Raw genomic sequence first — 27644 nt, 5'->3', positions numbered from 1 at the left:
CACATACAAATGCTTCATATACAAATATTCATGCTTCCTCGTAACGGTAAACAAACCGTGGAATTTACTTTGTTTTTCCACTTTACTTTCGTTATGTAATGAATCTCTATAATTTACAAAAATTAAAAACTTCTGATTTGTATTGTACAACAGCGATATACAGTGGTTGTACTTCAACTTGTAGCAAATTATGGTTTGTCACGAAGTACAAGAACGTCAATCCTAAGCCTAATGCAACGTAACAAAGTTGAAACATCCACAACGTACAGACGACTGACTCAGATAGATAGTATACTATGCTTGGCTGGATTTCATTCAAAAATCGTGTGGATTCAATAAAACGTATTTTCTACATTTAAGTACATCCAATTGTAAACTGTTGATAACTGTTTTTTTTCTTAACCTTATTACCAGTACTGACGAAATTGTATAACCATTACGTTGCAGCGACTTCACAAAATGCTTAAGGCTTAAAGTAGGTAGGTATCGAATTCTGACTTATCCAGTTTTTAATTGTTACAACATCAGTCCAAGCTCTCAATATACTTCCTGAGTAAACTTCGTCATCAAACATAACATCTTAGTTAGTTCGTTGTAAAGTTAAAGTGTGTAATCTTTTTATTCAATATTGTGTCCATTAAAAATATATTAACATTACTTAAGAAGCTATTGAAAGTAAGATGTGTTGACGGTGTAACTCTGTATATAGTTGAAATTTTTGCTCCAAAAAATCCTGGGAACGAAATGTTTAATTGTATTTCGTAGAGAACGAAGCAAGATTTATTCGATTCAGCGTTAACACTAATTTCTGAAATGCCATGACATCATTGTCTGTAACAACAAAATCGTTTTTTGCTTGTTTGAAATCAAGCACAAAACTACAGTGGACTACCTGCATTCTACCCATCATGGGTATTGAAACCCAGTTTTTAGCGATGTAAGTCTGCAGACATGCTGCTGTGTCACTGGGGAGAAACAACCCGTCGATTGATTGGATTGAACAATTTCTTTCGTCATTTGGCCTCAGTCCCTTATTAAAACAAATAATACTGCGTATGTCATATACTGAAGTTTTTAGTAGTTGATTAAATGTACCATCTTAATTAGAATTTCGAACTTATAATAAAATTTACAATGTTTTACATGATTCTAAAGAGTAACGAATCATGAGATTTCGCTCAAAATAATTTTAAAGTATAAAAATTTGCGAATGGCAACGTGATATCAGGAAACTTAAATGTGCGACAGTTTTGATGTTTAATGAAAACAAGCACCATGGATAATTTTATGACTCGGAAAAAAACTTTATTTTTTTCTTGTTACAAAGAGGTATTCTGTGATTGATGGGCATCAGTATAACAGTTTAAAGACAAGCTATAGTCAATGACCATTGAAATTAAATTACAAGGAATTCACCGTGAATACTTGTATTACAAAAACGAGGTAATTATTTTACATTGGGAAATGTACACCCTATAATTTCTAGTACATACACATTGTTTTCTACCTCTAAAAGTCTGTCATCGTTTTGTTTTTAAAGCAACGTCATCTATTGGGTCCATTGCGGAAAACTGGACTCCGTATTTTAACGTTTTAGTCTATAAAAATACCGCTGCCCCACTTTCATCGGAAATAGTTTATAAAAATTACAAGGTTTTGAGTGAGGTCTTGCTAATATAATATAGCCGAACTTGATTTTGCCAAAATTTGAGATACGGAAATAAAAATACTTAAAAACATTACCATTACTTTCCAAGTGACTGTCATAAGAGTCATCTTCGAAACCAAGGTTTCAATTCATAAAAAACAACAACTGAGATTTATCATTAAAATGTATATTTAAAAAAATTGGCAAAGCCAAGAATTAACACTAAAGAAAATTACCAATAGTAAATAAACCATCCAATTTGCTTACACTTTTTCGTTTTGAATTTGTTGGAGGAAACTCATCAAGTCATTTGTAATTCCATAGTAATGTCATTTTTCGACTTTAAAATTCCAAATACACAAAATCTTCAAGCATTCAAAAACGGTCTATTAAAAATTAAACTCATTCTGGTACTAAAGGTCTTTGGATTTCACATCTGGCTTACCAGTGAGGATTAGATGGATAAGACATGAAATCTTTTATTTTATATACAAAAGTAAGAGGTGTGATATCTGGATCAGGACTGGAAGGCTCAGGATACGCTTATTCATGTCACTGCACTATTAGCGTTCATTCTTCGTGCGACATCGTTTGTTTTGGTGATTGTGGTTTTTTTCCTATATAGTCTCAAAACCATTAACAAAGGTTGTTTACGACTTAGTTGCAGAATCCTCTGTTTTGTGACGTCATACGTATTGATATTTTAGTTTTCTCAGCGCAGGACTACATCATGGGCTATCTACGCTCTGTGCATCGCGAGGAATCGATCCCCGGATCAGATGGTTCACAAAAGTCACTTGCTCGGCACTTTAGGTCTTCCACGATTTATTCATCAAAGTTTACATACATGTAACATAAATCTCATAGTCATCTAGCATGGTGAGGTGTGGGGAGATTGGACGGCGAGTAATTATGGGCACCGCTATTTAATAATTGTGGTAACAGATGGAGACATACTAATGCTATATATATATTTTTGATGGACCACTGGAATCCTTTGGTATTTACTGGTTTGAGTTGTTTAGGGCCACATGGAGGAAAACATGTTGCACAACAGAAAGCATAATTGATATCCTCACATTTCATGATGGTTAAACGAGGATATTCCGCTGCAGTCGTGAAGCAGTTTAAAGTCTTATAATGTATTCCAAAGTTTCTGTGAATGTTCGCATATTATTCTGATAGATAGACATGCAATAGTCATATACACGTAGTCAGGTCAAATACATCTGTAAAAATTTACTATATGCCACAGAACACGATACCATATCGTAGGCCTCACGAAAATGGTTAAACTACTATTTGACCGTGTGTCACATGGCCTTAAAAGAACTAACCCATGACTGGCATAACATGGTAGAACTGGACAGTGATCAGCAATATTATATATCAAAAGTAATGAGATTACCGATAGACTGTACAAGGTACAAATATAATATTAAATTCAAAATCATGATAGGCACATTGAAAACGAGTGACAGTTCGATAAACACGAGCTACAAAGCATTATGATTTTAACGAGCCACTGTGTTATGCTGCATCCAACCACATCCAAACTGACCTCTGGTCACTGGCTGGGAGGAATCACAATGGCAGTGCTGCATTTTCACAATGAATGCTAACCTTATAATAGCAGAAATTTGTGCGTTTTGCAGCATCGAAAATAAAACAATATTTATGTACAATTTATTTCACATCTTTCCAAGATACCCGATTAAAAAAGTTTAAAACTATACTCGGGTTGTTGGTTGTTTCTTTTATTTAAAAAATCCCGCCCCCCTTGATTTAAGGATATTTTGTACTCCAATTCTACCACAGGAACTTACTTCCGAACCTTTAACAAATTGCTTTGCTTTTCTTGGAAAGGGCGAAATGTATTGAACACCGATATACTCACAGGCCTATTCTTCTGATGTCTATCAGCATTTCATACAAAAAACTCTTAAAAAGAAGATTAAATATTTCTGAGAGTAAATATTTCCATAAAATCTAATAGGGCCCGTCATTTACAATTGCTTTTTATGCTGTTTCAACATTTTTGTTGGTGCAGTTACAATGCTAATAAATCACCATGCTGCCTTATCTTTAATAAATTTTAGGCAAATAAAGACAAAAATAAAAAGGCAAATGAACCACAACTATATAAAGTGGACAGTAAATATATGCTTTGTACTGAAGACAATCAACGAACTTGCAATATTTTTTACATATATCTCATTATATTACCCAGCACCAATAACACCCAATAAACAACTAAATGGCCAAACTGGATGCATAATGGCCTTACTTACTATAACAAAATACCAGTCTTCCACAAGGAATGTATATTCATCAACAACAGTAGCACCTCTTCCTTACTAGAGGCCACCTTTAGCACAATAAAAATACAAAATTCAGTTTCTTGTCTTGGAAGACAAGCATAATTAACTACATTGGTCACTAACAATTATTCAAGTTTCCTTCTTCAACCATTCTTGGCTCCACTCCCGATATTAAGTCAGCACTTTTTGTTGTTCTATTAATAAACTTCAACCATCAGTTATCATGGACTTTAACACAAAGATTTTTTCATATTTGGTGGTAAAACTGTGACACAATGTTGATCAAGGAAGAAGGATAACATTCCTCCTGTAACATACAAATCTTTAAAAGAAGTCTTTACCTCAAGAATACCGAGAACACAGAGGAGGAGGAAGGCCCAGCAGTGGGCCATTAACGCACTTGAGGTGTACAAAGCCCTGATCTCACCGAAGATGCAAGATGCTGCAAAGTAGTTTGAGTGACACACGTTTCCTATATGATCCACAGTGGTTATTTCTTTTTGGCATGCAGCATCTCCATCAGAAGAGTCTGTGTGGGAGCATTACCGTTGAGGTGTTTGTAATAAAGGAATTCCTCGCCTCTCATACTAATGTGCTTGAGATCTGGGATACATTGAACCAGCTGGCTGAATTTATCCTGAAAGAAAAGAGCTAATGTTTAACATAAGTACAAAGTATTGCAGTTTCGAAAGAGAATTTAAAAAAAAAAAACACTGAAAAAAACAAAAACTTCGAAAATTAGGCTATAGGAGTAATTGTTGTAAAAGTTGTCACCTACTACAAAGTAGCCGATATATTTTTAACGTACTTACTGTCATTTGTGGATAACAGTTTAAGGTGTATTCTAAAAGAGTTTGCTTGGTTTGTTCCTGTGCTTCATGAACTAATTTGATATTTGACAGCTGTCGACTTCTGCAATAAAAATACAAACAAATTATTCCTTTGCATAGCAGTATTTTTGTTCCATCATTTTTTTTTTTTTTTTCATTGTTGGCTAGAAACTAAAGCCAGTGAAACAAAAGTTAAGAATATACATTTCCACGAGTAAAAATTCATAAAAAACATTTGGGAATTTTGTAAAATAAACATTTCAAGTGTTAATTCTTAGCTATTTGTTTGCAGGAAGAATTTTACAGGCCTTTTAAACAAGACAGTGTGAAAAACAGTCCTTTAACCTATCTTAACGTTTTCAACTTTTTGTTTGTTTTTGAATTGCGCGCAAAGCCATACGAGGACTATCTGTACTAGCCGTACATTTTAGCAGTGTAAGATTAGAGGGAAGGCAGCTAGTCATCACCACCCACCGCCAACTCTTGAGCTACTCTTTTACCAACGAATAGTCGGATGACCGTACCAAGGGCGAGCATATTTGGTGTGACGGGGTTTCGAACCCGAGTGCCTTAACCACCTGGTCATGCCGGACCAATCCATTTTTTTGTTTTTATACAGAACGAACGTAGGGCCTTCTTATACTGGCGAGTAAAAACATTACTACTTAATAATTTAACTGTGTTCGTACTTCTTAGATAACAAATCGCCATTTTATTTTCATTCTCTTATAGACGTTTCACGTTTATTATTTAACTGACAAAAACTGGAAAGTATACTAACCACCTATTGTGTACGTCCTGTATAACATTTGTACTTAAAGTAATATGGCCTGTACTTTTAAAAATCTAAAAAGAAAAAAAAGAAATCAATATAATAACGAGTATGCTAAGTTTATAGATGTTTAGAAATCACGTACATACTCGAATCTTTTACGGAAATTTACAGAAGTTTACAAGTTATACAGATACTCATCCCTTCATCAAGTTTACAGAACATTAGATATTCCACTGATTTGGTTTGTTTCTGAATTTCGCGCAAAGCTACACAACGGCTATCTGCGCTAGCGGTCCCTATTTTAGCAATGTAAGACTAAAGAGACGGCAGTCAGTCATCAACATCCACCGACAATTCTTAGGCTACTCTTTTACCAACGAATAGTGGGATTAGCCGTAACATTATAACGCCCCCAGGGCTGTATATTTAACTGAAATACTGTCGTATCACATTTACAAATCGTTTATCACCAATGTTACAATCTTTTATGTAAACACTCAATCTTTTAAAAATACAGACGTTTAAAGAAATTCAAGACTAAGTCAGTTATTTAGAAGAGTAAACAAAACAAACAAAAACAATAACATGAAAACATGAAATTCATGCTTACCAGGATTCAATAAAATTAAAAACTTTAAACAAATGTAATCCATCGGATCAAATTTTAGTTCCTGGAGTCGTAGAGACAGTCTATGAAAAGGTTCAGCAAGAGCTGGAAGGCCCATTAAGGCTAGGGTCAAGAGATCAAACTTCTGACCGTTAGGTAGTGTGGTTTCATCTGGTAGACCATTGTGAAGCCTCTGGTGGAGATTGTCTAAAATGAGCATGTCGCTCCAGACATGCTGTAACAATTTCATCTGATCGTCTACCTAAGATAATAGTTAAACTTCAGTTTTGTAAAAATTAAAATTAATTTTTAAGTCTCAACTTTATTATTATGTGCTCAGTGATACAAAACTTTTATTCCACAAAAGAGTTAAAATAATAATATACTTTTTAACCGGGTTTAATTGTAAGTTAAAAAAGAACATTCATATACTTCTATCATGCATTATTTGCCTCTGGTAGACAGGAAAAGAAAAATTAACTAAATACATTATTTTCTAACAAAAGGTGGCAGCACTATTTAACTTGAATGGCTATTAGTGCTCTACAAATCGCAGGCATCGAAACCCAATTTTTTGTGTTTTAATAAGCACACTAACTGCAGATATTTAATGAACTAAACTACTATGATGTCCTGATGGGAATGTGAGTTCAGAGTTTCTTCTAACTTTAAACCTTTGTTAGTTTTAATTTTAAAGTTAGTTTATTATAAGAACTTAGCACAAGGTGACTAACATATCATTATCAGTTTGAATTTTGCTAATGTTTAAAACAAACACAAGTTTTCACCTACGAGATAAAAGCGTAGAAACTTTATTGCTATAATAGCTAACTGTAAAATTAAAATTCAGGTCTGGTTGAAACTTTGTACAACGAGAAATTTATAAATAATAAAAACTTAGATACAGCGCTAGAAAACTTTATTACTTTGAATGTCAGACACACACACTTATAACTTACAAAAAGAGAGTATGAAAAAATCTTCGATTTTCAAGTTAAATAAAATACTAAAATGGCATACGGGTATAACGTGACTTTGTACAGAAATGTGCATGTTATTATACGTTAAGAATAGTAGTAGTAAATTATATTCATAGACTACACTGGCAAGAAACAGACATGGCCTACTGACCCACTTTCTCACTCGTAAGCTTCGCGAATAGTGAAAGTGCTTTCACGTAGCCACCAACGACGTTAAGACCCAAGACCAGGCAATGCAATTACGTGGGTCTGAGATTCCCCCCCCCCATCTCGTTCACGTGACTAAACCGATAGCAGCTGTTCCACAAGGCCACATTCGAAGGTATCTCCTCCAACAAAAATTTCCCTAATTGTATTATTACTATGTGTAGCAATTAACAATTTTTCAAGGACTTGTGCTCTCGAATACAAACCGTTTAATTAATTCGAATATTATCATCATACAACATCATAAAATGCCAGTTGGTTCTTTGTTTCGTCAAATGAAATAACTTACATCAACCCATCTTAACAACTAAAACATTTTTAGAAACAAAATAAGATTATAAGAGTTGAAATTATTTTAAAATAGTACGAAGGTCTGATAAGTTCAAGTTACTAGCTGTCGTCATGGGTAGTAAACTACACGATCGTCTGCGTCTAATTACGATTTTAGTTTCAAAAAGAAAAGAGTAAATTAAATAATAATTAGGCTTAAGTGATTGTACAGACTAGTCATGATGACAACGAATGGTATCCAATTATCACAACTTTACCATAATTACCTAATTCATTTACCAAGTTAAATTAATTTAAATCAAGCAGAAGCCAAATCCAACTCAGTGATGAGAATGAATTACGAATTAAAAGTAGCCCTGACAATCGAGATGGTAACATGCACTTAACAAGTCTACATTGGCCAGTGTTCTTAATATCTACATGTTTGTGTTGAATGGAATTTGAAATTTTTATATTACAAAACTAAAATAACAAACAACGAACAATTTAATTCTCATGCACCATCACTTTAATATCACTATGGATGTAAGAGCACGCCAATCTTTCGGAACTGATTGGAAATGCTTTACGTTTCACATCGGTCCAGGAATGTACTCACGAAACACGCTGCTTTCACTTTATCCTTACTGTTACCTTAGCAACAACAGTAGCGGCGTTAAAAAATTATCTAACAAACTAAACTCGTAGTTTAATCTGTGAATTAACATTTTAAAAGTTTCATATTTTGTTATAATCTCACAATACCAACAGTGCAGTTTGCGAATAAACCAAGAAGTTTCTAATTTTTTAAACTATCACAGACTGTAACAACATTTACTGAAAGTTAGGCCTAAATATTCCTACAGACGGCAATATCTGATCGACAAAGCCTAAATATTCAGTAAGATGGCATTTCCTATTTAGCAAACAGCAAAACATATTATAAGCAAGTTTAAGCATTGATATTATGATGCATGACGGGAATAAGTAATAAAAATATGACCATGGCATTCCACTTAAATGGTATATATGAAAATAAAAATAATAGTTGCTTTAATATACAGACAAACAGGATGCCAGGTGTCTCTGGATTGCTATATTAGCTCCCCTTTTCACTAAAATCACGTTATACAGAGAAGTTTAACTAAACCCACCAAAAACGCCTAGTTTGTTTTGTTTTTTTTTTGTTTTTTTTCTTCCCGCCATATTCTCCAAAACCTGTTGGACAACAAAGCTGGCACTTCGCCAGTATTGTACAAAATACTTTACAGGAATGTAATACCGTTTGCTTTCAAGAGTACAGACGCAACATTTCCTTTTCGCTCCACACTGTCTCACATATTCCTTCTTTTATTTATTTATTTATATAAATGTTTGTTTGTTCCAACTGGGGTCAGGGCTAAATTATCTTCGCGCAGTGAAATGCTAGTTTCCTGGCTACCAGACTCACTCCACAACTAATGGCTTCAGGAACCTAACTTGTAACTATTGTATTATACAACTAGCATGAAAAGGTACAATTTTTACCCTATGGTGAGAGAGAGAGGGGGGGATGTTTTAATTTAACGGTGATAATAATTTCATAAATTGTAAGAAAGATTCGGATGACATATCAACCACCCCTTTAAGATAACAGATACCTTAGCTCAACTTTTCATCACAGAAGTCGTTAATTTTACACCTTGCCACATGAGTGTTTTCAGAATTCCTTCAACTTTCATACCACCAGCAGACATTCGTCTATACATTATGCCACGCCTCCGAATAAAGAAGGTAGGGAAGAGCATACACAAAGATCATGTAAAAAAGGTGAATGGTATTAGCCCTCTCACCTGTTGCTCTAACTTGATTAAATGAATACAAAACTTTGTAAGAAGTCTGACTAGAACAACATAAGATGTGTATTTTCTACGGGCATGGCAAAGGAAATCGGCTCGTGAAACTTGATAACGTGTCATGTGAAGTAAAAAACAAAAACTAAACATCATTTCAACAAGATGAGAGTGTGTGTTCCACTGCTACTATTAGCAACGTATGACCTAATCAAAACACACATACACTTAATATTTATTCTGTACCATTTGATAACACAACACCACACTGATAAACAAACACAAAGATACAAAGTTTCACTAGTAACATGTATTTTCTCATCTGAACCTAGAGGGCAGCACGATAGTTGACAAAAAACAAAAACTAAACCACAAGCTAACTATATGGACAATACTGTTTTATAAGAATACAAAGTTCCTTATTCGTGAAACAACATCATTCTTTACCACATGAGGGCTTATAGTCTCAAAGTTTCCAGCATCGGGTGGACTGTGGTCAATTTACAAAGTAAACTAAAGGGCAGTTATTTATACATAATCAATGAGAAGGAGGGGGGGGTTAAAGAAAGGAACAGAATAAGCCAAAAAATGTTTATTTATATAGAACCAAGGAAAAGGGGACAGAGCAAGCTGAAACATGCTTACATTGACTTCAAGAAAGGAAAAAATAAACCGAAGAATGTTTATTTATATAGAACCAAGGAAAGGGGGACAGAGCAAGCTGAAACATGCTTACATTGGCTTCAAGAAAGGAAAAAATAAACCGAAGAATGTTTATTTATATAGAACCAAGGAAAAGGGGAGATATTTGATTCAGATTTAGATTACGAATTACACAGTTAATATTCGATTCAGAATTATATCAAACATATGTCCCTTTGTTTAAATCGTAACGATTACGTTAAAAAACTTTTATTTAAAGCGAAATCAATCATGTGTTTTGTTGCTTGGATAAAAAACGACAGAGAGCGAAAGGCTGAAGGTTTACCACGGCTGACCTTGGCCTAGTCCCTGAATCAATGCCACTTGGCACCTTACCGAGAACAGTTAATATGTAGTCATTACTACCCTCCCATAACTCGTAACCAGTGATGCAATATACCACATCATTGTCATACTGAACTCAAACGTTAGGTTTCAATCATCTTTTCGAAAACGTTTCAGTCTTTAAACTGGATCGTTTTCTTTTACCCGTCCCATTTTACATTTGAACACAATATTTCTGTTTTTTTGAAGAAAAAAAATCAAATGCGGTTTTAAAATCCTACAAAGAAATTACTACGAACATGTTGCTTTATTGATGGGTAGGTGGGGATGAAAGGAGTTGCGTTTATACTTTTGTTTTCTTGGTCCTGTTTCCGAATTTAAAGCACACATAAAAAAAAAATCGTAGCTATTCTATTAGTTCCGCCACAAAGACGACATAAATTTTTACTTCTGTGCACACTTGTTTGTTTGTTTTGGAATTTCGCGCAAAACAACACGAGGGCTATCTGCGCTAGCCGTCCCTAATTTAGCAGTGTAAGACTATAGGGAAGGCAGTTAGTCATCACCACCCACCGCCAACTCTTGGGCTAATCTTTTACCAATGAATAGTGGGATTGACCGTTACATTATACGCCCCCACGGCTGAACGGGCGAGCATGTTTGGTGCAACCGGGATTCGAACACGCGTCCCTCAGATTACGAGTCGAACGCCTTAACCCACCTGGCCATGCCCGGGCCCTATGTACACTTTACTCGTTACACACACATCCTCCTTTACTAATTTTTTTGCAAAGAATGACGTTCAAACTTCAGAGGTCTCTAAGTCGTGGGTGCAGGAACTACCTGCACTCTCTTGTACGTTCTTAAAAGGAACTAGCTCTGCATTATTATTTTGTTGTGTGTAAGCGTAAAATTACACAGTTGCCTGTCTATGTTTTTCTCATCACAGTTACTGAAACCCTGATTTCAGTGTTGTAAGCAATGCTTTCCCCCAAACTGCGCGGAAGCACAACAACCAATCAAACACTGCTTGGACAAGACCCTCAAAACGTTGACGGCCATATAGATCCTTGCAGTCATTACGCCTAAAAGCCCAAATAACCAACTGGTAGCACTGCAAAGCAGTGGCCCACATCAATCGAAAACAAATTAAAAGGAACATTGGTTGTAATCCTTCGAACTTACCGAGAAGTCACTAGAGGGGGCTGTATAGATAGTTGTCCACTAATTTTTTTTCGGTACACAAAATCAAAGTTTCTTTAAAATATTATTTATGTGTTGGTTACTGAGACAGGGGTGGGTTTCAAGGTTACTGATGGATGTTTATTTTATATAACTATTTATAACCTTTTCTTTTCAGTCTCTTCACACACTGAAAAAAAAAATTCAGTCGATAGTTTATATTACCTCTAGTTAGGTTACAAAATTCTCTCGAACTAGACAGTGGTCAGTTTAGCAAGAGGTAATATAACACCGTTTTAAAACGTGCCAATTTTGTAGCTGTAAATAAATAACTAGGCTTCATTTGCAAAATATTTAAAGGCATTATTCAAAAGTAAGAATTGTGCATCACGGAACATATACATTAGCTCATGAAAAGCAGCTTAAACTGGATTGTATAATTTTGTTATATTTCGTAAATTGGTCTACCAGTGTGTGTAATTTACCTCGTACACATTTCAATTACCACGAACAATCCTTGAATCCTGAATGTGAACACCTTAGATGTTTATTTGGTTTTAAAACGAGCTTCACTCATTTATTTTCTATTTGTGGTACAGTTTTTAATGTATTTAATATATAATAAATATTAACTGCGTGAAGTTAAAAAAAAGAGGAAGTAGTTGTACTACATGTCAAGAAGGTTATTTTAGTCAGGTTTTATTTAACTGCGGTAGTTTGCCCATGGCAACAAGGCACAAGCGAATCAGCCTATCCATGATAACAGCAGTTTTCCTGCTGACCTACTTTCTAACGTACAGCCCTGAGGGCGAGGCTTGTTAAAGTCATCTTGGCTTCGTGCCAAACGTGTTCAACCAAGCAAATCTGTTGGTTCGAGGTAGACATTAATACTTTACTATAAAACCAACCACTTTATCTAATTAATAAAAAATAATCAAATCGTACCATCCGTTTTGGTACAAAGAAACAGGTTTATAATAAAAGTTGACAAGAATGACGTAAATATTCGAATAATTTGTTTAATGTCATGGTATAGCGATAACCAGAAGAACTGATTTAAAATTAACTCTTAGGGAACCAATAAACACACAAAACTGCATATCGTTTCACTAACAAATTGTTTGTGAGGGTGAATATATATAATGTGGTAGGTACACATGTGTTTGTCTCAATCTAATTAATACCAGAAGGTTACCTCTCAGTCATGGCGAGACAATAAAAAAAATCATACCCACCAAAGCTCATTCAACCTAGCTATCGAGAAATTAAACATATTTTAACAATGCCAGAAGAGCGCGAGAGAATTTGAAGAGATTTTAGCAATGCCAGAGCAATGATAGAGAATTTGAAGAGATTTTTGTAATGCCAGAGCAATACAATGAAACGCCGAAGAGTTTTCTACGACTCGCTCTTGTACTTTAAAATATGTGCCAGAAAAACTTTATGATAATCCGTTACAAAATCTATGCTGTTTCTACACTGTAATGGCACAATGTTTAACATCTTACTGACACCTGATGACATCAACAGATTTCTAAAAATCACTGTAAAAAAAAAAAAAACTGTTCTGACAAACATTTTTTAGCAACAGTTGAAAGAACCTTGGAATATCTTTCTTTGTTTTACTGAAGTTAAGATTAAAATGTTCTACCTACAAAAACTATTATTATAACTGCACAGTGAGTTTAGCTCCGAATGTAATAAATAAGTAAACATTCAGCCATTATTCATTACGAACATTTATCAGCCAGCCATTAATCTTTTTATCACAGTTCTGTCTCTCGGTGAAACACTTCCTTCAATCATGTCCTGTCTTGTTAACCAGTAGCCACTATCATTTTCATCATAGTTTTTCTCTCATTAACATATTAAGTACCCGCTGTTCCCTTCCGCCACGCTATGTTCTGTAAATAAATGTTAGCCAGTCAGCCAACTGTTTCATCATATTTTATGTTTTATTTTCATTGATCAAATGTTCCTCTCATCATACTGTGCTTCACTGTTATACAGTTACTTACTACTGTTTTTGTTTCGGCCAGTTCCCCCCATGTGACAATTAGCAAGTCCGTTTTAATTCCATTACACTGTATAATTTCTGAACAAAACACTTAAACTCGTTTTACATAATGTTTTTTTTTCTCTATATAACCCTTCATATTTCGCCCTACCAACCACTGTTCTTTAGCTGCTGATGTCAGTACTTAAGTCACAACGACTTTTCACAGTTAATTTGTCAAACACTCTTCTTTAAATTATATGTTTTAAATTATCATGTTTTAACAGATTAGGTTTGTAAGTCACAGTTATATGTTACTGTATTACATATCTTACAATGATAATTTAGTCGGCCACTGTTCTTCGTATTAAATTGTGCATGTTTTATTAGGATCAACTTGTTGGCCACTGTTCTTCGTATTAAATTGTGCATGTTTTATTAGGATCAACTTGTTGACCACTGTTCTTCGTATTAAATTGTGCATGTTTTATTAGGATCAACTTGTTGACCACTGTTCTTCGTATTAAATTGTGCGTGTTTTATTAAGATCAGTTTATCAGATACTACTATTTGTGTTACGTCACATATTTTATCACAATCAATATAAAAGTTATATTGCATTACATGTTCTATTAGTGTTTGTAACACACTATTTTCCCATTCAGACACACAATACACAGCGCCCTTGTTTTCATTACCAGCAAAAAGCTAACGAGCTTTTAACATTTTCTATTCAGCAATGCCAGTAATATTTAATGAAATCCCGTATCAATCAAGTGTTAACTGCAAGACCTTAACCTACATTTGTGGATAAAAATCCAAAGTGGGTCACCCACTGAAGAGAGAAAGCATGTGGGCTGGTGTAGTTTTTTTTTCCCCTCCCTTGGATCATTAAAGTGTAACCAGTGGTGAGCACGTGTTTTAATGCCACATACTGAAGTTACGTAGACAAGTTATATAAATTATACAATACCCTTATGACGACGTCCAACCTGTATGGTATGTGTTACACCTAGTAAATATCCTTTCGTTACAATTTGTTAAACGTACAATTATCTTGAATATCATGAGAAATTCTAGCACGCACTTGAGTTAGACTAATATAATAATACACAAACAACGATTTATAAGCAAAAGGAAGAGTTTTTACTGGTGATGGAACATACTTCATGTTTCAACAGAACATTGGGTCCGTCTTCTTCATATACAGCAAACTCTAAGCCAGTTGGCCTAGCCACAGTTGAATCTGTTCCATTCTTCTGGAGTTCACTTGTTAGCGTCTTCTAGATGTTTTTTGCCGGTAGAATTATACTTCGAACATGGACTTTTATTTTGTATGCCCTCTATAGTGGTTCTTAAGACAGACCAATGTTTTGTCGAAAAATACATTATTTTTCACCACCAATAAATATAAATTGTTTGCCAACCTGTTATTATAGCACGTGTTCATGTCTAGTCTCTTTCCACAGATACGAGTTATTAATGTATTTAAATTTACCCACAGTCCAATTTGCTTGTCTCTTCGTCTTGTACGTATTTTTAAGATCTACAGCTTTTTATCTTAATTCACATTCCCTTTTCCCTGGAAGAGTTATTTATCTGGAAACGTGGGCTAGTCGTTTGTTGCAATGAAAGGGTCAACTTGAGGCATGGAACCATCTAGAAAGAGATCTGCAACAAGTCGTAACGTAGCCGTTATAAGCAAACTGCAGATGAGAACAGAAAAATAAAATTCAGAGCCATAAGCAACTGTATGTACAATAATTAATAAGGTCCTCCTGTTGTTGATAAAACAACACAAGTCATGTCTAGGCAAGTCGCTTGCATGGTATATTCGTTCAATCGATCCTTGCCTCAAATAGCTGGAGAATGAAAAGAATATTCATACTTTTCTATACAAATATATGCTAGTCACAAAACTCGTGAATTTCTATGCGATCTAACTGTTAAAATGGGAATTGCAAAACTATTGTTTTCCTACACTAATGGTTTAAGGGAAGCATGGAGGTAGGAATGTCGTCCTTTAACGTAATAGTGTTACGATTTGAGTTTTTCTAATGAAAACTACGTTGCAGGGCTACTGTCAAGATGTACGGTCGTCAGATAAAACATAACCGGACGTGGCAACAACGCCCGTAAAGACGTGGTACGACTCTAAAATGGTTTTAGTATAGAACTATCTCAACCTCCATATTTATCCATGATAGTGAATGAACTACTTTCTCTCTAACAATTCATTTACGTAGAAAATTAAATAACGCCTTGTTTGACACTATATGGTATTTCGATATATCTACACTTTGATGAAACGTACAGGTACGAACTTCAAGGTTGCATATTCCTGTAGATTAGAACTCATGTGACACAGATACTTAAGTATTAATAATGAACCTACTACAAGTGGACCTGTACTATTCAATTTTCATGAGCATTAGAAATAATTGAAACTCTAAGTGGTTTTACTTCACAAATGATCTCGAATTCCGGCAATCAGTAATATAACGTAACTTACAAAAGTTGTTACTCCAAAATTAAGGAATATCTTCCTAGAGTTATATCGAAGTCTAACCAGTTATATCTCTTATTATTAACTATATCCATATTATTCTGAATGGTCGTACAGCCACACTGTGAACTACCTTCTGGTAGGTCAGTGGTAAATTTACGGGCATATATTGCTAATATTCGGGGTTCGAGTCCTCCCAGTGAATAGAGCGCCGAAACACTATTGTGTAGCTTTGCATTAAAAAAAAAAAAGGAACACTGGATTGTTTTCTATTACCTGCAATTTTCACGGTTCCGACAGTCATTTGCTCATGTAGCCTAAGTGTTTCTTCTCTTAGTGTTTGAAATGAATTAGAGCTAATGGTTTTATTACTAGAAACACATACAAGGGTAATATATCTATTCTTAGTTACCTATCCATGATACAATCTATAATTACACAACATGAATTTAGTTTTATTATTAATTAGTTATTTTACTTCTGTCTATTTGCGGCTAAGCACAAAGCTACACAAAAATGGGTTATCTATTCTAAGCCCACTAAGAGTACTGAAATCTGGTATTTAAGATTATAAGCCTTCAGACTTACCGCTGAGCCACTGGGGGTTAGGAGGAAGAATCAGTGTACGAATCCGAGTTGTTCCAATAATACTTTATAATTGAAGTCCCACATGTTTGAGCTGGGTTCTCCAACAATACTTCATAACTGAAGTCCTAATGCATCTAGTTCAATGTTCAGAGCTTTGAAAATAAAAAATTTTCCGCGCAACATTAAGCTACCAAATGACGCATGACCAGAGGCCCTTGTTACACTTCGTGATTCTTGCCGAAAATATCAAACTATTTTATCAATAACGCAACGGTAACACTGTTACGATACTCTCGTACATGAATAACTTCGAACAGTTGCAATGTACTATTTCTTGCCATGGTCACTGGTTAGAAACAATCCTGTACTTATAGTATGCAGATAAGATCTGTTATTTTATTGTTTGTGTTTTATTCAATGTTTGGCAATCATAAATGAAATGTTTCGGGCACACCATGGTTGGCAGCTTATGAAGTTACGTAACAGATTTGCCGCTATATGTTTATTATAATACTTACGCTTGTTTCTGTACAGTTTTTTTTTGTTGTTGTTTTGTTTTTTGCTTGTACCATATATTGTTGGCTGTGTATTACACAAGTCCAGCCTGTTCTCGGAATTTTAGAAGGAAGATGAAAGTAACAACCAACAATGTACTAGATGTATATTGATTGACAGTACTGTTGCCAAATGAACTTAGGAAATTCGCGTGATTTGTATATAAGCAACGCGTTAAGACGAGAGATTATTGTCGTTATTATCAGCGGTCAGCTACAGGCCTAGGAAGCTACAATCGAGATTAACGCTTCTTAATCGGAAAACTACAGAATATGTCCAGGAACGTTTATAGATTTAAACCATTACATACCGTTAAACTTCAATGAAATACTTTGGACATTAGAATTTCTACAAGGACATTAACTATGTTCGTCGGTAAAACGTCAGCGGTGTAAGGTCAACCGAGCTAGCTAGCTCAAGCAAGGTACAACAATATCAACTAATAATGTTTTTCATCGTGAATCTGAATCGTCAATAAACTATCTAGTTCTAGACCGGATATACGACTCAGTATTGTTTGTAAAACTCGTGTATATAAACCAATAGTTGTAATAACTGTTATTATGAATTGTATTATTATTTGTATCTTAAAATATATTTGTGTTAATAAAGAAAATTCTGTGTATCAATCTTGTTGGCAAATATCATAAATTTAATACTTATTAACATTTAATTAACTACTAAATTCAAATTAGGATTTCCGGTTATTTGAAACAGTAATACGTTAACATATGTATCATAGTAAATCGGAAACTCGTCCGATATAAATTATAATACGTAATATAACAGTTATCACATATTCGGCGAATAAGAAAACAGATTACTGCTCCCAGTCAGAGGTCAAAACTTTGTTTCTGAATTTCGCGCAAAGCTATACGAGGGCTATCTGCACTAGCCGTCCGCAATTTAGCAGAGAAAAACTAGAAGGAAGGCAGCTAGTCATCGCGACCTAACGCTAGACTCTTGGACTACTCTTTTACCAACTAATAGTGGGATTGGTCGTCACTTTATAACAACCCCATCGCTGAAAGGGCTAGCGTGTTTTGTGGGACGGGGATTCACACCAAATATCGTAATCCGAGGGTCGCGGGCTCGAATCCCCGTCACACCAAACATGTTCATCCTTTCAGCCGTGGGGGCGTCATAATGTGACCGTCAATCCCACTACTCGTTGATAAAAGAGTTGGCGGTGATGACTAACTCTTGTCTTACACTGCTAAATTAGGGACGGCTAGCGCAAATAGCCCTCGTGTAGCTTTGCGCGAAATTCAAAAGCAAACACTGACCTTGGTTTGAGCACACTGAGTTTATATATACCTGACGAAGTAACTCATTAGCAAGCACCTCAAACTATTCGTGATGACGAGAAACCTACTTGAAGTAAAAATATATCTCAAGATGGCTGGTATAGGTACTAAAAATTTTAAGAAAAGAAAGTATAAAGCGACGTTTCGACCTGAATATGATCTAAGAAGGCTGAAACATTGTTCTGTACTTTATTTTAATTGAAGTTTTAATAGCCATACCAGCCGTCTTGAGATACAAACCTAAAACCAATGCAAGTGACATTTTTAAACTGCTGATGTTTCCCTTGAGATTAGGTGCTTTACGTTAATTCAATGTTTGAATCAGTTTCACTCAATATAAACGCCTCAAAAATATTTCACAACAAAAACACGTTATATTTATAACCACCGTGGTAGATACACTAAACCTCAAAAAATACAAAATCAAATGTCATAGGAGACATTAATAAATTTGTCGTATTCATTACAAAGCTAAATAACTGAATTGAATGACTTGGAGAAATGAAAACAGACACATGATACCTAAACGAATGACTTTAGCCTACTAGTATATTTATAATAAACAGTTGAACAAATAAACCTAAAGCTCCATCTATAATATTGATAGATGTTCCGATGTAACATAAAATTATCAAATAATGAAAAAAAATCTGAAATACTTTTCACACACACACACACACACAAACGTAGAAGGTATAACACGAGGAATTATTCAATATCTGCGGCACTTGAAATTGTTTTAGGAACTATTATGAATAAAATTAATTGACGACGCATTTTTACCTTTTCGTTAGCTATATATTTGCGCCAGCAATACTTAGCGTGGGGGTGCGCGTAAAACTATTCAATTTTATTACTCATCAGGACTTCTACCAGCCTATCCTCAACTTTGAAATTATTTTATGCAGAATTAGTTTAAATTAATTTATGTGATTTTGGCGCGAACAAACACATCAATCGAAAGTGTTTGTACTCCTGAGTACTCGACTGTAATTATATCTTAAATCTATCAAGAGATGACGTAGCTATGATCTAAAAACGTTAGTACTTAATTGACTCGAACCACACTATGAGCCGTTATGACGCGGCTAAAAAATTACACCATTCGTTATATGTTGGGAAAATACTTATTGATTAATTCAAAACTTGAGTAAAGTACCAAAGTGTTAAATAACACTGGAACAAGTGCATTTTATATACATGGCAAGACAATTTATTTTAATTATTTTTCTGGCGTGTTTTATTCATGTCTTTACTAACGATCAGTTTAAGATTAACAATGGTACTAGCCCCACACATGAAAAAGGCCCATTACGATGTAAAAACAAAGAACCAAAATATTAATAGCACACAGTGCCTTGTATCTTCATCGACAACACGTATACTTTAAGAATGTAATTTGTCCTAGAGAACTGACATGGTAAATATATGTCAAATCGTTCTAGTTTATGGCCTGCCTATGTATCCACCATCTGCGTTTGTTTAAAGTTAGTGTTAGTCGTTACTGGAATCATAAGTTATGTGCAAGTGTTTTGTTAACAGAGGTAGATGTTGCTTCTTTGGCTGGGGGTGGGGGGTGTAACATGCCACCCTGCCTTCTATAAGAGAAGGAAAGTCGGTATATCTTCTTTTGAGAACCAGTTAGCAGAGAGCACTTGGTCTTTGCAAACAAACTACAGAGGATTATCCGAGTATGTATTTTATTATTTCTTTGTTCTGTTGGTTCAAGTGTTTCTGGAATGTTTAAAGTGTTTTTATTTATTTATTTATTTTGCACTTCTCGGGCTTTAAAAGAAGGAAAATAACATCACTCCAAGACAAATGAAGGATTTCCGAGTTTGCTTCCGTTATTTCGAAGGGTTAGGCTGCCCCCACAAGGATGCACAGTTTAATGCAGTTGTGAAATTTTGTTTATTCAATATATTTCTGTTGTACTTGAATAAAATAGAAAATAAGTGTGTGTGTTTTCTTATAGCAAAGCCACATCCAGTTATCTGCTGAGTCCACCGAAGGGAATCGAACCCCTGATTTTAACATTGTAAATCCGTAGACTTACCGCTGTACCAGCGAAACTAAATGGAAAACGTAAACTTGGGGTGGGAGCACAGATAGTTTCGACGTTAGGCCCACAAAAATGTTTATTAAACCCTTATTTGGGCGAATTATTTCAATCTAATCTACCGGCAATATTTCCAATAACCTTTTCATTGATATTATTGCAATACTTCATAGCACCGTAAACATTTAAACACACACTGAAGATACGTGGAACAATCAAAGACTGTGTCAGGTTACTTCGCATTCCACCTTGAGGAAAACGCGATTTGATGACCTCACTTTATGATTATTTCTTTGGTTACTCTTGATTTGAGCAATAGCCAGTTATCACCTCATCAGTAACAAGAGTTTCGAGAAGGGGAAAGTGGTGAAGTCTACATTTTATGTGTCATAGATCTAACGACAAGGAACTGTGTCAAGGCCTAACTTCTTAACAAAGTAATGTCACTGATCGATGTGGTTGTTAAGATATAAATACACGTCTGCCATCCATCTTTACACTTATCTGGTCCTGTAAGATTGGCTCCAGCTGTAAAGTATCAGATACGACGGTGTCTTACCGCTACCATGTTTAAAACTAGTCTTAGAACGTCTGTCTGTTCAAGTTAATGCTCAGCTTAAAATGTCCTGTTTCAGAGAATAGTTTTATTTACAGACTACACTGCGTTCTGAAATGATTGTTTCGTTTTTTAAGAGTTGGAGTTACATTGATCAACTGAGATATAACTAAAGGCCAATAACAAAGCGAGCAAGCAGTAGGAACATAGCAATGTACATACAAGATTTTGAGCTTACCTTGAGGTCTTTGAAGAAGATGCTGTTTCTTGCCCAGTCCACTTGAGCGAAGAGGGATTGATCAATGACTTTGCACATGAGTTCGAAGAGATCCACTTCACACTGGTTATACGTTTGGTTCTGAAGAAGACTGAACAGCTGTGCCTGCCATTCTTTATCGTCAGCCATAGACATTTGGAACTCCCTGATGAGTGAAGATGTCTTGCCACTCCCTGTTACCAAAGCAACTGGAGCAGTGAGAGAACTCCCGGCATCGTAGTGGAATACTTTGGGCGAACAAGGATTGGCGGTAACTTGGTGTGTTGGTGATGTGGTAACCCAGGAGATTTTGACAAGCTCCCCCGGATGTGGGTTAGGTGAGTTGAGCTGAGGAGCAGTATAGGGGACGGGCAGGGAAGCTGTAGTTGGTTGAGTAGCTGTGGACAACGGTGAAGGTGAGGAATCGGGGGAGCTGGTAGACGAACTAAGTTGTGGAATCTGGATGAGTTCTTGCTTGACAGGCGCAGACTCCGGAGAGTACATAGGCGGAGAGGAGACAGACACAGAGGCAGCAGGAGGTGGAAAGACCACTGGAGGCGGGGCACCGGGCACCACCTCACCCCCGGAAATCCCTTGGCACTGAGACCTGACCAGTTGTGTCTGGCGCATAAGCTGCAGCTTTCGCGCCCTGTCCCTCTTGTACATAGGCCCAAACTTGTTCCTTCCACCCCTCATCCGGTCAGCCCGCACCGCTAGAAAGAAGAGTTTTTTATTAGAATAGTTTATCAAAACCAAGACAAAGGGTAGGTTACATTCAGAGCACTGTCACTGGTTAATTAAAGGAAAAAGAGTCTAGCTAAACCCTCTGTTATAAATATTCAACAACTAAATACAGTCACTATAAAATGAATACTGCAAAGATATCTTAATTTTCTGTGCAGTTTGTCATAAGAAAAGCCAATATCGTGAACTTTCCTTTTTAGAGAAAATTAGTGCTGTTACTGCATCTGTGACTAACTAACCTTCAGTCCAGGAAGTGTTGTTACTATTGGTGCTATTTGTTACTATTACAGTGCTATTTGTAATTTCCGTTTTTGCCAATATACAGTAACTTCCAACCCAACCCAGCAGGTTTTGTCAGTAGTGGTAACAATACTGTTATCTTTAGGTAAATTAGCTTCAAACATAATCCTGTACCTTGTCACATCAACTGCTAATATAATGTAATATAATCTACCACAAAATCGGATATTTTCTGTTATTAGTCCGTTAAAAATTACATAAAACTTGCAAATAATACAAAGTGTAGCGACTGAAATACGTTTATGGTACCTTCACAATTCTAGTACGACGACAACATTAAAACTACCAACACTCCTTTCTAATAGTTTAAGAGGATATATGACTTCTATTTCTATTTATTTATAGGGTTATTTTAGCACATTTCTTTCTTTATAGCTGTGACGAGGGATAGATTTTATCCTTCGAAGGTTCGGAACACAATAACCGTACGAACGTTCGTTAGTACTAACTTCTATAATTTACAGATGACGTCCCTATAAGTTCTTAGTTTAATTGAGGGGGAAGGGGGCGAAAAAATACTCCATTAACTGTAATTCTAAATATACAGTCGATAAAACTTATACTGAATCATGCAGTATGTTGAAATATGATATTTTTACTACGGCACTGGTTTTCAATCACCAAGTTAAAGTTATAGGTTGGGGGAGTCTCAAAGATATTTATTAATTACATTAAGAGAGCCCCAGACTGCAAGAGTTTGAAAACCACTGACATAGAGAAAGCTTCCACTGCAAAACCCTCTGTTGTTTTCATTTGAAAGAACTGTAATTGACCTAAGAGGCCCGGCATGGCCAGGTGGTTAGGGCACTCGACTCGTAATCCGAATTTTGCAAGTTCGAATCCCCGTCACACCAAACATGCTCGTCCTTTTAGCCGTAGGGGCGTTGTGATGCAACGGTCAATCCAATAGTCGTTGGTAAAAGAGTAGCCCAAGAGTTGACGGTGGGTGGTAATGACTAACTTCTTTCCATCTAGTCTTACACTGCAAAATGAGGGACGGCTAGCGCAGATAATCCTTGTGTAAATTTCCGCGAAATTCTTAAACAAACTGATGTTAGAAAAATATATTTTTTATTTAATAGTCATGATGAACGTTATCCTGCTTTGAACAAACTTAACATAAAACTGTGGATTAATACACATCTAACAAAAATAATAAAATAACAGCAAAGTAGAAAATGTTCACTAACAGTTCGATTAGAAAATAAATACGGACATTTAAATATAACAATAACAAAAGACTTATTATCCGTCATATTTTCAATAAATTTCATGATTAATCAAAAACGATTGGTTTGAATTTTGCGCAAGGCCAAACGAGCGCTATCTTCCTTAGGCGTCCCTAATTTAGTAGTGCAAAGTTATAGGGAAGGCAGGTGATTATCACCAACCACCGCCAATTCGTGAGCTACTCTTACCAACGAATAGTGGAATTGACCATCACATTATAAAGTCCCCAGAGCTGAAAGGGCGAGCATGTTTGGTAGGGTGGGGCTTCATTTAAGAGGGATAAACAGCAAATCAGAAGAGAAAGACGGTTGTACACTGAGAATTTCGTACATTTTACTGAAATAATGTAGGTATTAATTATACTCAACTCATTTTACTTCACCACCGTAATCGTCTCCAATACACAGACGAAGCAGCTATGTGTAACGCTCTGGTGATGTGCATGCGTGTCTGTCTTTTAATACAGCACTTTTTGTATAAATAACTATTACTATACCAATCAAGTAAAAACACCCAGAGAGATATTGTATACTCTCGTTCCACCACACCTCTACGAGATTTCACGCATCTATACAAGATAACATTGATTATTTCATTTGAAAAAAATCCTTTTCAGAAAATGAATAATCAATGATCCTGGTCATACTTTCTAGTGTGATGAGACGTCTCAGCCTTAATGTGCTCGCGAAATTTGGAATAAATCCGATCACACTTTACAGAAGTATTAAACCGCAAATAGTAAAATCCTCCGTCTTCCCATTATTTATATATAAAAAAAAAAAGTCTCCAAGGTGATCCAGAATCTGAATCAGATTTGGGGAGAAATGTCCCATCTTTCTTAAAATATTCGTGTTTATTCGTTTCCGACACGTATGCGGAAAGACACACGCACAGATTTGGACATGACTACAATACATTCGCATCGGAGAGGGGTGAAGGACAGTTTTCCCATGTGAATATCATGTAATATGCGATTGCTATTGAAACTCTGTCAAGTTTTAGCTTTTCTGTGACTGGATTTGTAAACTGCAAAAGGTCCGAAAATTTAATTTTTGTTTTTAACTAAATTATTCAGCCCTTTCTACTTTTATCTAGCACTTCCTAGTCCTAGAGAGGTACAATGGGGGCTCTTAATCTTCGACCACTCCAGATGTTTAATAATTTTAATAATTAATTTAACCAACGTACTGCCAGTCGATGCCACGTATTTTTTCGTTTCCCTATTGTATGATACGCCACTTTTAGCCCGTTAAATGTACGTATTTATTCCTGTAAAAAGATATTTTATATTTCCACCATATTACTTGCAAAAAAAAAAAATTAAGTGAAAGAAAATTGTAATGTTGTCAGACATACTAACATATAAGTATATCAGAATGTTGTCAGACTCGCTGCCCCACGTGATAATATATCTGAGAAGTGGTTCTCGGTATTCACTTTCTACTAGAGTGACCTTGAACAAGTTCTCTGGCGTATCAGGTATCTCAAGAGTAATCTACGATTAAAGTTACGGGTTCTAGTCAGTTTCACCAACTGCTGATTTCGCTTAACGTAATAAATACATTCTAAGCAAACAAGAACGATTAGGTGCATACTTGGTAATTAATTACTGTTACTCAATTAAAGTTTATAGCTGTATGATTCACAGAAGCAGATGTCTTACACCTGGTGATCTTCGACAGAACTACTGACTTTAAAAGCATTCTACACGAAAAGTAATATAAATATATAATCGGTGATAAAAATGATCGCATTATTGCCCTCAAAATCGATATATGTGCGAGTTTTGGTACTTTACAAAAGGCCCCATCGGCACTTGGAATGGCAGCTGTGATGTGGCAGACATTACAATAACTAAATACTGACTACAACACAATAATTACTGTACACAAAGCGTGTTATATATGAACACCTGTTGAACGAAATAAAATTAAAATAATGTATACAGGTTTCATTTTTGTTTCCTCGGGAAATGAAGCAGTTGTCATTCCTGTAGTAATATCGACGGTTAAGCCTAACAATAAAAAGGCAAAGTAATATTAAAGTTTGAGATTTTACATACGGTATCCTGAACAGACTAAATACGAGGAAAGCAACACATAACTGGTAACAATTTGCAAAAGAACAAAAAAAAAGTGTGGGGAGGGTGGGAAATAGGAGGGCGAAAAGTAATTTGAAGAACAAAGAAGACGTCATTTGTACAAACCAGATGGATGACAGCTTGTCAACAGGGTCTGTCACTAATTAATTACATTGGCTTCTCTCGTTTAATTAAGTAGTGGGATTTGACTGTCACTCTTATAACACACCTACAGCCTAAAAAGTTTGGAGCGTGTTTGCAATAACGGGATGCGAACCATAAACATAAGGATTCTCAGTCCGGGGAATCTAGCCATTTAGCCACGCTTGCCCCCTCTTTATCGGCTTAAAATAATACATCAAGTTACAAACAATTATAATTACCATTTATATAAGTGAAAGTATAGTTAGTTATTGTTATACAATTAACATTAATTAAACGTGGCTGCCTACCCCAATGGCTTAATAACGCTACGCCTGAAGGCTTATAATGCTAACAACCGGGTTTCCGACATTAAAACTGGTAGCCCATTGTTTTTAAATTTATGCTTAACTACACACAAATAAATGACTTTATGTAACCTCGCGGATGTCAGAGCAGGAAAACTCGAATATGTTTTTTCTTCTTCAACCAACAACTTTTATTGAAAGACTGTTTGTTTGGAATTTTGCGCAAAGCTACACGAGGGCCATTTGCGCTAGTCGTCCCTAATTTAGCACTGTAAGACTAGAAGGAAGGCAGGTAGTCATCACCACCCACCGCTAACTCTTGGGCTACTCTTTTACCAACGAATAGTGAGATTGATCGTCACATTATAACGCCCCCACGGCTGAAAGGGCGAGCATGTTTGGTGCGACGGGGATTCCAACCCACGACACTCAGATTACGAGTCGAACGCCTTAATCACCTGGCCATGCTGGGCCCATTATGGATAATGAACACTAAATAATTCAGAATACGAAATAACTATTTGGATGTCCTATTATAAAAGAAATATATTTGAATTACCCACGCGAGTGGATCACTTTTAATCAATCCCCGTTCATCTAATTAATACTAAACCTAAGCCAACACGAATAGTGGAAGTAAAACCAGTTAACTAACACCCAGATCGGAAACAGGGTACAGAAAACAGTTAAATTTGCCTTCTTTTACCAATATTTATTTTCGGTTCCTAACATTTTAGAACTTGTTTTTTCTTTAATAATTCTGATTCGTAAGTAACTTACATAAAATTGATAATAATTAAATTTCAATTACTTTAGTTCATAGCATAAAAAGTTGTTTTTCATAATGAATAGCGCCTAGACCATTACTATACATTTTGTATCCCAGCTGGCCTGGTGAGGCTTGTTGCTGGGCGAAAGGCAAAGGCCTTGCTGGCACTAGATATGGAAAATCTAGTGTGGTTGTCACATGATTACGTATTTTTTTACGTATACTTTCTTAGAAATACAAACCAAAATAACGTACAAGTCTTTCCACCACGGCATCATTTACGTATTCGAAATTCTGTAAGTTGAATAAAGATTTAATAACAAAACCTCTTTCAACGTTTGCTTCTAATATAAACGATTTTCACAATCACGCGATGTAGACGAGTGTAATGTAACATGCACGCATTCATCACAGTGGGATTGCTGGTTGATGAACAAGAAGTGTAACTGACACTTACACCTGCCACCACACACTTATTGCGGTTTCCGGAAGTGGTCCTGGTGTTCAGATATTAAAGAAGTTTTAACGTCCAAGCCGATGACACCATTGCAATACTGTGTAATGCATCGTTTTTCTCCAAGGAAAGGTCGAAAAAGATATATTGAATATA

At 35.6% G+C, this 27644-nt stretch overlaps 1 protein-coding gene across 7 annotated transcripts in view; it reads right to left on the bottom strand.

The window, feature by feature from the left end:
• Window positions 1–1283: 1283 nt before the first annotated feature.
• LOC143243088 (nuclear hormone receptor FTZ-F1-like) overlaps window positions 1284–27644 on the bottom strand; it is an 84336-nt gene continuing 57975 nt past the window's right edge. For 2 of the 7 annotated variants that reach the window (XM_076486833.1, XM_076486837.1), the window contains exons 3-4: window positions 21445–22175; window positions 4878–6443 (exon numbers count right to left, since the gene is read on the bottom strand). In XM_076486833.1, coding sequence (XP_076342948.1) covers window positions 6117–6443; window positions 21445–22175 — 1058 coding nt within the window. In that variant the 3' untranslated portion in view covers window positions 4878–6116. Of the gene's footprint in view, window positions 4607–4781; window positions 6444–21444; window positions 22176–27644 lie in introns of those variants that run through there. The other 5 variants (XM_076486854.1, XM_076486847.1, XM_076486865.1 and 2 more) reach the window with 4 other exon arrangements.

Source organism: Tachypleus tridentatus, chromosome 2 (assembly GCF_004210375.1).
Source record: "Tachypleus tridentatus isolate NWPU-2018 chromosome 2, ASM421037v1, whole genome shotgun sequence".
Lineage (NCBI taxonomy): Eukaryota > Metazoa > Arthropoda > Merostomata > Xiphosura > Limulidae > Tachypleus > Tachypleus tridentatus.
The sequence above is the reverse complement of the archived record's forward strand: the minus strand, read 5'-3'. Positions and strand labels throughout refer to the sequence as shown.